At 34.9% G+C, this 10324-nt stretch overlaps 1 protein-coding gene across 2 annotated transcripts in view; it reads right to left on the bottom strand.

The window, feature by feature from the left end:
- COL24A1 (collagen type XXIV alpha 1 chain) overlaps positions 1-10324 on the bottom strand; it is a 392639-nt gene that overhangs the window by 34734 nt on the left and 347581 nt on the right. For both annotated transcript variants that reach the window (XM_073787806.1, XM_073787804.1), the window contains 5 exons: positions 5461-5568; positions 3677-3784; positions 3531-3584; positions 2871-2933; positions 37-90 (listed from right to left, as the gene is read on the bottom strand). In XM_073787806.1, coding sequence (XP_073643907.1) covers positions 37-90; positions 2871-2933; positions 3531-3584; positions 3677-3784; positions 5461-5568 — 387 coding nt within the window. The remainder of the gene's footprint in view (positions 1-36; positions 91-2870; positions 2934-3530; positions 3585-3676; positions 3785-5460; positions 5569-10324) is intronic.

Below are 10324 nucleotides of genomic sequence, written 5' to 3'. Positions count from 1 at the left end.
TAAGGAAAAAAAAAACCTGTATTGTGACAAACTTACAGTTCTACCTGTTGGGCCCATTATACCTTCTCTGCCAAGGGGGCCAGTGTTTCCCTGTTGGGGTTAAAAAAAAAAAGAAAACAGTCAGTCTCAATGCCAGTATAATTCAGGAAAATTCTAGAAAATTTCTTGCACAATGGCAAAATAGTCCATGTCCACATAATTCCAGTTTTTATTACAAAATCTTATGTTATTGGCAGAAATCATAGTAATTTTGATTTGATGCAATTCTACATATTATTATGGTTTCCCATGAGGAGAATTAATCTCTAATTTCTAACAAACTGATAAATCAGCATTACAATTTTTATGTGGTGATAGCTTCAGTGGTGCCATTTTATATATGTGTCATTGCATAACAAATGCAATTACTTTATGTAACAAAGACTATGTAGAGTCATGGACAAAATTTTGAATAAATTTATTTATAGATGTTGAACAAGCAGATATTTGGGTGACATGTAGCATGGAATTGAGAGAAATTATGGGAAAGAACCAGAGGGCATCATTTGTGACCAGTTAAACTTCTGGCTTCTTCATCAGTAAAATAAGAATGCCTACTTCACAGGGCCATTGTGAGAACTAAATGTGAAAAACAGTTTTGAAAGTGTAAGCTGCTATTTGATTATGAAGGTAACCTTGAATAAGCTGGATCTCTGGTCAACTCCTCCCAAACTAAAAATGGAGCCTGTCATTTCTTAATGAATACAAAATACATGTTTTAGTTATTTTCCCTCAACCTCCACCCCCGCTACCACTAGCTTCAAATTTCAATGTTTCTAGCTCCACTTAACGTGGCATATATAAATGTGGCTATCTAACAGGCTTTCTCTTTGTCCAGCTCCTGCCAAGATACAGAAAATACTCAGTGGAGATAATTATAATGCCATTCAGTCTATTGACAAATAGCTTTAAGATTAAGTTGGCTTAGAATGAGAGAAATTACCTGATACTCTAAAAAGTAAATCTAATGAAAGCACTTTTAAATATGAAGATCTACTTTAAGTGATAATTTTTAAATATGGTTCCCAAATCACAAAGGTCCACAATCAGGAGGCTTGATTTCTTATCCTAATCAAATATATCCTCTAGATTGGCTTATCACTGGGAAAAAAAAAAAGCCAAGAAAGTGTCAGTCTAATAAATTTGACCATGATCTAACTCTCTGAAATAATGATGTGTACATATTATTCAGTCAATCAGATGTGGATTCAAATTCCAGCTCCTCTACATACTAGCCATATATGACTTTCAGCAAATTACCTTTCAGAGATTTAGTTTCCCTACCAGCAAAATGGGGATAATAGCACCTCTCACAGGATTTTTATGAGGAGTAAATGATATAGGGACATAAACTGAACACCAGTACCCGGTACATAATAGTTTTTTGCTAAATATTAACCTAGCAAGACTTTTCACTTGTCTCTACAATGACTTAATAGGAATATCTGCACTTATAAATTAGTATTTGTGAACTAGTTACCATAGCCTTACTATTGGAGAGCTGATAAAATTTCTGGAGCTGCAAAGCAGTATAGGTTCAGATCCTGGCTTATAGAGACACAGCACCTCATATGACTTTGCTTAGGACAGAGGCTAGGCAGGCAGCCAACTTCTCTTTGACAATATAAAGAAAGGATTTAATTAATTGAGAACTTAATAAAATCAGAATGAATGAATTTAATTACTGGGGAACTTTATGTAAGAACTTAAAACCAATATTTATTACAGAGAAGCCTATCCATACATAACCCACCTGTGGATGATAAAGAATTGGACTTTACCTAAAAGCACAAGCTTTCCATGGTTCTTCAGAAATCATAAAAATAACTAATACATTTGCACCTGGAGAAATGTTGAGACGGGTCTTTAAATAAACATTGCCCATGATAACACTGCTCTTTGTATTATAGGAAATAATTTATTATAAGAGTTAGGGAAGCGGCGTAGGATTTTAAAAATTTGACTTTTCATTTAATATTTGCACAAGATAGTGGTTTTCAGTTTTAAAATTCTTCTTCAAGACTCAGTTCTCCTCTATCTGCACTGCTCTCCTTCCTCTCAGCTCTCTCCACCCTTGCCTTAGCAGCTGCTGTTAGCCGTAGAGGTGCTACTACCACAGTCAAACCAGTGCTTGGCTTTTATTTTTAACCTTTTTTCTCTTTAGTTTTATAGATCATCTCATCAGTTAGGAGAGTGTGGTTAATAAAAAAGCAAACAAACAAAAACAATAACCAGTTACTGCTGGTGACTTATCTATCCTATTTACGTTCACTACAGTTTGCAATTTCAGGCACTAAACAGCTAACTGGAGTTCTTCAGAGCCCTGACCTTTCCAGCTCTTTAAGGAGTTTCTCGTTACTCTCTGGGGATACCCACCCCTAAGCAGAGGAAACACAGCTATTGGGAAACATTTTTCAAAGTGTGGTCTGAGAAGCTCTGGTCATAGACAAGCCTCCTCCAGGTGGTACATGGGGGTGGTCTCTAGTCCCTGGTTATATTAATGCTTATAACATGAAACTGCTTTATGTTTTTTATAATATATTTATTAACTGGTATGAGTTAATAAATATATTATCCAGTAGTTACATTAATTCTTTTTTTTAAAGTAAGAACTGGGCAGTACAGGTGGTCTGTGAGGTCTTTTGCTCAAACTAACAAACGAACTGAAAAAGGTTGAGAATGTCTGCATGTGCTCTAATGAGTTTCTGTTTTAAGAGTCATTTTTTAAAGTTATTAATTTGGAGTATATTTATTTTAGAGTTCTTAACCCTAATTCCTGTAGTCAACAAAGAATCACAATATCTGGGAAGGCAGAACGACTTCATACTTACCCTCTGTCCAATAGGACCTTTAGGACCTGATATTCCAACAATGCCAGCATCTCCCTCAGGACCCTAGAAACACAATTAAAAAAAAGCCAAAATATGAACATTTAGTACATGAAATAACCTTGTACCAACGTATTAAGAATTGGCTCTTAAAAATGGAACTTGATAGTTAATGAAGTACAGGCTTAAGTATTTTGGAGGAATTGTACTGAGGTCTACAATTTACTTCAAAATACATCAAAAATGGATGGAGAGAGGAGGAGGTATAAATAGATGGGTAGGTACATAGTCAAGCAAGTAGAGTAAAATGTTTTGGTAGAATTTAGGTAATAGGTATATAGGTGTTTACTCATTCTCTCAACTTTATGTTTGAAATTTTTCAAATAAAATGTTTGGGAAAACAGAATGAAAAGAGACAAAAGCTAATTATTCCATAAAATTGCTAGGAAAATATATAGTTACATAAGTCAAAATTAACATATTCAAAACTCAAATATATTACTCTGTATCAACTGAAATTTTGTGATTAAAAAAACAAAAGCTCAAGTCAGAGATTAAATATTGGTATTTCAACATCTGGTTTTTGAACAGATGTTGAACATTGGTATTTCAACATTGGTATTTCAACATAGCCAGAAATGAGCAGAAAATATGTAAACATACTTTGGGGCCTGGGAATCCTTGGAAACCTGTCAAACCTTGAATACCATGTTCTCCCTGCAATGTGAATAGATATGATAACCATTATTGTACGATGTTGGCCTGGTCTGTAGAATAAGTGCTTAGTGAATTTCTGAGTTGTCACCTACAGACTGCCCTTTCATGCCAGGCTCTCCACATGGTCCTTGATCACCTTGTGCTCCTCGGTGACCTCTTTTACCTGGAATTCCAGGTTGACCAGCTAGCCCTTGTTCACCCTACGGACAAAAAAATAAAAGAAAGGTTATCTTGACTTTAGAACCTGTAAACATATTGGTTTTTAAATGAAATCTAAATACTGGCCCATCCTCAGGCATGTGTACAAGGCACTAGAGAAGTCAAAATCTGCATGATCATTCTCCCCACCAATAGTTTCCATATACATAATATTTGATTACAATGAACAAGAAGTGTGGCAGCAGGGAAATAGAATTCCAGAGATTGTGGTCATGACTGTGGAAAGAGGAGGGAAGAGGGGGCCTGCAAAAGTAGGAGGAGGATAGTGGGGCTACAGAGAGAATAGTGAGGGTGTAGGATGTGTGGAGGCGTTTGTATGCGATGGAACTTTTATTTTATTTGAATTGAAATTAATTTGCTGTGTTTTTCTTACATACAGAGATGATTCAACTATCTGATATCAGAAACAGAGCAGAATCTCTTGAAGTGTGAACCCTGGTTTTTGCCATGAGTATCTTTTCAATTCCATCATTAAGAAATTTCAATTATCTGTTTCCCAAGATTCCTTTGATACCAGTCCTCTTTATCCCCTAAAAGTTCACTTTTAAGACGTACTTTATTATCATTATTTTATTTTAAAAAGTCAAGTCCTTTTAAAATTTATTTTTATTTTGTTTTTGAAGTGAGGGTTGCAATAGCTTTTACCATTTCTAAAAATAAACAAGAATCATGTGGAGTTTATAGATAAGGTAATGAAAAATGATGCTTGGTAGACTTTGACCAAAGCTTTAAGATTAGCAAATTATCCTTCACTGTATTGAGATAAAGATACAGCTTTGGGACTTGACAAACTGGATCTTTTTTTTTTTTTTTTTTTGCAGATTCACGCATAAAAGGTAGGGATCTTTCTTATTTATTTTCCTAGGTTTAGCATTTGGTCAGCTATCTTGTATTTCAGTGGAAAGGGATATTCATGGTATAAACATTAACAGAACTCAAACTTTAAACAGTAAGCTGCTGGGTCATCATTTTCAGTTTACCCATATGGGTCAGAATACCTAGAAATTCTTTATAAGTGGAACTCTGAAAATCAAATTAAGAGGTAATAATGATGAGGGTGCCAATGTCTTAATCCTAGTCTTTTATGAAATAGCATTAGCTACGGGACTAGTCTCTTGGTTGTCTGGGTCAAATCTGCACTGAGATATTTCTAAGAGAGGTTTTGTATGGAAAGCCTATTGCCATGTGGCAATACTCCTGGCAATGAATGTTAAGGCAAGACAATTACTATCACTTTGACTTTAAGAAATAATCTGTACTCCTATCAGATTTATTAATTGGTTGGTTAGGTTCAGAAGTAGGGGAACAGGAAGTATAACTGAGAAAGTATGCAACTGGAAGTAAATAAGATTTTTCTGTTTTGGCAGAGAAGGTGGATGACAGAAAGGAAAGAAGAACCAAAATGAGTCAAAGAACATTTTTTAAAGCATCACCAGTCCTGGGTTTATGAGTAGTTTTGGCAAATGGCATGCACTGTGGCTATCACGGGAGATGGCTGTGTCAAGGCCACACACTTTCGTTTTTTCCTAATGTGTTTTCATGTTAGCCAAATTTTATTAAAAGCTATCAGTCTTACCATCCTGTGATCTAGCCAGTAAACTCAGGGCCAGGAAGGATGGTCAATACTGCTCATCCATCAGAACAAACATGAAAGTACCTTCGGGCCTAGAACTCCTGGGCTTCCTGGAAGGCCCGATGAACCCTTTGCTCCTTGAGGACCTGGAGACCCAGCCAGTCCCATTCTTCCTGGGCTGCCTCTGACGCCCTAAATAACACAGATAAGAAATGAAGACTGGTGCAGCTCCCAGAAAATCCATCCAGACCCTCAATAAATGAAGGAGGGGTTGGTGTTCTGAAAGCCTACTGTTGATACACTGCCCAGGTTTGGGAGTTATCCTGGGCTTCTTTCCCAAATAAGTGAAATGTTTAAATGATGTTTTGGCTCACCTAAAATCTCTAATTATAGTTAATGTAATGGTCTTGCATTTTTAAAATAAAAATACTGAGGCAGCACAAAGTCCACCTTTGTACTATCCACCAAAGTCAGTATCTTCCAAGTAGCCTAGATGTGAAGTATGTTTGTCACATTCTAACTTTTTGTGTTATACTCCTGTGTGCATGACAACTCTAATGAACATACCCTTAAGAAGAATATTCTTCTTATTGTGGTCATTATTTCTCAATATATACAAATACCAAATCACTACATTGTACACTTGAAACTTACATGATGTTATATTGATTATATCTCAGTAAAAAAGAATATTCTAGTTTTCAATCACACATGACTCCAGAAAATTTGCTTCAAATAGCTTAACTGGGAATAAAGTTAAGTAAGCAAACAGTATTTCCTCAAAGCCAAATCCTAAAACAAAGTTGGTAAACTATGGTTTGCAAGTCAAACCCAATCCATCCCCTCTTTTTGTAGAGCTTGTGAGCGAAGAATAGTTATTACATTTTCACATGTTGAAAAAATCAAAAGAAGAATAATATTTCAAGATGTGGAAATTACACGAAATTAGAGTTTCAGAATCTGTAAATAAAGTTTTATTGGAAAACAGTCATGCTCATTCATTTATATATTGTCTGTGACTGCTTTGTGCTATAATGTCGTTGTGGCAGAGACTAAAAGGCACTCATTGCTTCCCACTACTGCTTGTTGTATTGCAGATTACAGTGATGCAATTATAGCTTGACAGTGTTTTGAGAGGAACATATATTGACTCATTGTGAGATTTTATTATCAGTGCATATCTGTTGTATCAAAACAAGAAAAGAAGAAAACAGTGGGCTTTGAATGTTGTATTTTTAAGGCACAGTGGAATGTGGATTATTTTGTGATCAAATTAGATGTGAAAGCTTTATTTATTATGCAATGACACTATAGTTTTGCTTAAAAAAGTACAATATACATCAACATTATCATACCAAGCACTTGACACAATATTCCCACCTCACAGAAGTGTAACAGTTAGAAAAATTAGGAAACCTAAAACGGAGTATCTTATCACAATAAAAATTCTTCACAAAAATTTGAAAATGAAGTTGCAACTAAAGTTTCTGAGTGGCTCATTTGTTAGTCCAACAAAGTTGCTTATTGATAGATTTAATTAAATCGTGCAGCAAAAATAAACTCGTTTCTCAGCATTTTGGCAAGAACAGTTGCTTAAAATGTCAAGGACACTGGAGCAGCCATCAATAGTCAATTGAAAAATAAGGCAAATGCTTTCAAGTGGTTTTCCTTGCCTCTTGATTAATCGACAGATGTTAGTAATACTACTCAGCTGTTTTTGAGGAGTCATTGCTGAGTTTGAAGTGCCTGAAGCATTAACCTGTATGAATAGTTTGTGGAGTGACTATAGGTAAGAATAATTTCAAGTAAGTTAAAACATTAAATCAGTTCAACCTGAAGTGGTATCTGCTAAAATGTGATAAAACTGATGGCAATGGATTAGCAATGGATAAGAGAAAGACTAACTAGACGAATTAACAAAACTTGTGAAAATGTTAAGATATTTAGAGCTATGTTTATTTATTGTATTATTCACTATCAGGTACTCTGAGGAAAATACTTGAATCTAGTATATGTTATCATTGACTCTTGTAAATTTAACCTTCCGTGGTTCTGTGAATTTTTTTTGTCAAAATAGAAACTGAATATCCTGACTTTCTCTAACATGTAGCAGTTTGATGGCTTAGCAGGGATAAAGTTTTATTGAGATTTTTGAGACTATGATTGAAGTTTTTTTGAATGAGAAGAACTGCCCTCAACCTCTATTATGGAATGATAAATGGCTTTAGAAATTAGATTTTGCTACAGACTCATTTAATGCTTATCTATGAATTTAACCAAAAATTGCAGGGCAAAACAATGCTCACATGTGAAACATACTGTGATAAAGTCATTTTGATGACAACTAATGTTTTAATCACAAGTAATGTCAAACAGCTTTATACACTTCCTGTGCTGTCAAAAATTAAAACAAGAAGTGAGATCTCCATTTCCACACAAATTTGCGGTGGGTAGATTTTCTGAGCTCAAACACTTTCAGCCTTTGAAAGTGAAAAGCATTTTCACTTTCAAAAGCATTTCTAAAGCATTTTTCAGACCTAGATGCAAGAAATTTCTATATTCAAAATCCATTTAACTGTTCACTTGAGAAGTTCAACCTATAACTTCAATTGGAAATGACTAATGTACAATATAATGACATTCTAAAAGGCAACTACCAAGAGAAGAATCTAACAGAATTTTATAAATTCCTTCCAAGCAATGAATATGCTCAATTAAAATCATATGCTCATGAACTGCAGTATTTGGCAGTACATATCTGTGTGAAAAGAATTTTCAAAGATGAAATATGTAAAACATGCAAAATCTCATTCTAAGTCACATTAACAAATGAAATTTTGATGATAGGAAACTGTAATAAGCTAAATGTTATCCCCCTTGCAAAAGAATTCTGTTTTTCTCATTAGTAGACTTGTATCACAAAAAATTATACTACATTAATATATTTTAAATTTCATAAATAAAAATTTTGTGAAAACTTATTTTCTTTCTTGTTACATAAGTTCTTAAGTAATACCCTTGATTTTGCCTCTTGCCTTGCAAACTCAAAAACAGTTATTAATATTTACAGAAAAGTTTTGCTGACCCCTGTTCTAGGAGGTGATTGCTACTTTCTGAGTTGATTCCTGGGATAATAAATTGGGTCGTGTAATAGTTGTTCCATGCATTCAACAATATTTGTTGAATATCATCTATGTGTAAAGAAGGTATCATGAGAAGCCCTGTGGAGAATACAAATATAAATAAGAGATGGTTTTTATTTTTAAGAAGCTTAAAATTAAGTTAAATAGACTGTAACATAAATAGTTATAATAAAGGCAGAAATGTAAAAAAAAATAAAGACCAGATGAGAAAAGAGATATAAATACTAGAAAGGTTCTGAAGAGGGGAAGTTACCTTTGGTGCTAATTAGAAAAGATATTACTGAGAAGGTAGGGTTAACTGGATCATAAGGTAAAGCTGTTTCCCTTAGAGTTATAAATGTGGTAGCAGAGAGAACTGACTCCAGATACGCTAGACTCATTTCTGTGGAAGGCCTGCTTGGGAGAATAGGATTCAAAAGGTAAAGCCAATTTTGAATTTAATGCTAAAGCACTTTTCCTCTTTTTAAAAAATGTTTCCTCCAAATTATCACATATCTTTTTATTCTCTTACTAGTGGTAAAAAAATAGTTCAATATATTAAAAAATTACCTTTTCTAAGCAGATTTTCTTCATGATCACAAAACTCACTAAAATAATGAATAAAATCATTTTTTCTATCACTATCACTAGGTGCCATGTACTATACTCAGTGCTTAGGACACAGGCTCACATTCCTTAGCTTGACCTTCAAATCTTTTTTTGTCCCAATCTACATCAACCATTTTATCTCTCACCATTTATCTATATTAGTGGCTCTCAATATTTGTAAGGAACCATTATGAGGGCAAAATCTATATAGGGAGGGAGGAAGGGAGGGGGGCATGACAGAGGGAGGGAGAGGCAAGGGAGAGAGAGAGAGATCCGCATTGTGGACTTAGGATTCAGGTGGTGTGGTTCTTCCACGTTGCTTGCACCTTATCCTAAGTCATTAACCTACGCTAGTTCTTTCCCTTTGCTTCTTGCTATGTGTTTTACATTGATTTGATTTAATTTGGTCTGGGAGCCTTTTGGTTCCATATCTCTGGGATAGATTATCTGGTAGTGTACTTTCCATATGAACTATGAGAACCCTGGAGACATGAGATGGTGCCATTGTAGAGCTCATCAATATAAATGAAAGCAAATCCAGTCATAGTCATTTGAGACTGTGGGATACAGAATTTCAAAGATGTTCAGGGAAGGGACTTCCCTGGCGGTCCAGTGGTTAAGACTTCACCTTCCAATGCAGGGGGTGTGGGTTCGATCCCTGGTCGGGGAGCTAAGATCCCACATGCCTCAGGGCCAATAAACCAAAACATAAAACAGAAGCAGTATTGTAACAAATTCAATAAAAACTTAAAAAAATGTTCAGGAAAGATATAAGTGTTATACCAATGGCCAGGATTCTAATGGGAATATGACTATAGGAAAGGCAGGTTTTAAAAACAAAATTCAGATGAATAGTGCCCTTCCCAATAAAAACAAAAAGAGGTTGAAAAACCTGAAGAAACCAGTGGCCTAAAGAGAAAGCAGATTTTACAAGGTCATAAATAAAAGACGGAAGGAAGGACATGTAAGCCAAGAAGAAAACAAATAGACCAACAAAGTCGCTCCAGAATTAAACTAGGTGAAAGTTTATAAAGTACGAATGAGTGTAGAATTTAAAAAAGTAATGGGTTGTCTTTCAAGACTGAGCGTATCCTGTGTCTGGCTGTATTAGACAACTAGTGATCCCAATTGGAGAGGAGATGTATCACGTGAAAGATCACCCTAGATGACTTTAGGACACCTCAGCATTCCGGAGTTCTAAAATAGTACCACTTTAC

Source organism: Tursiops truncatus, chromosome 1 (genome assembly GCF_011762595.2).
Source record: "Tursiops truncatus isolate mTurTru1 chromosome 1, mTurTru1.mat.Y, whole genome shotgun sequence".
Classification (NCBI taxonomy): Eukaryota; Metazoa; Chordata; class Mammalia; order Artiodactyla; family Delphinidae; genus Tursiops; species Tursiops truncatus.
This window is presented reverse-complemented; position numbering and strand designations above follow the sequence as displayed.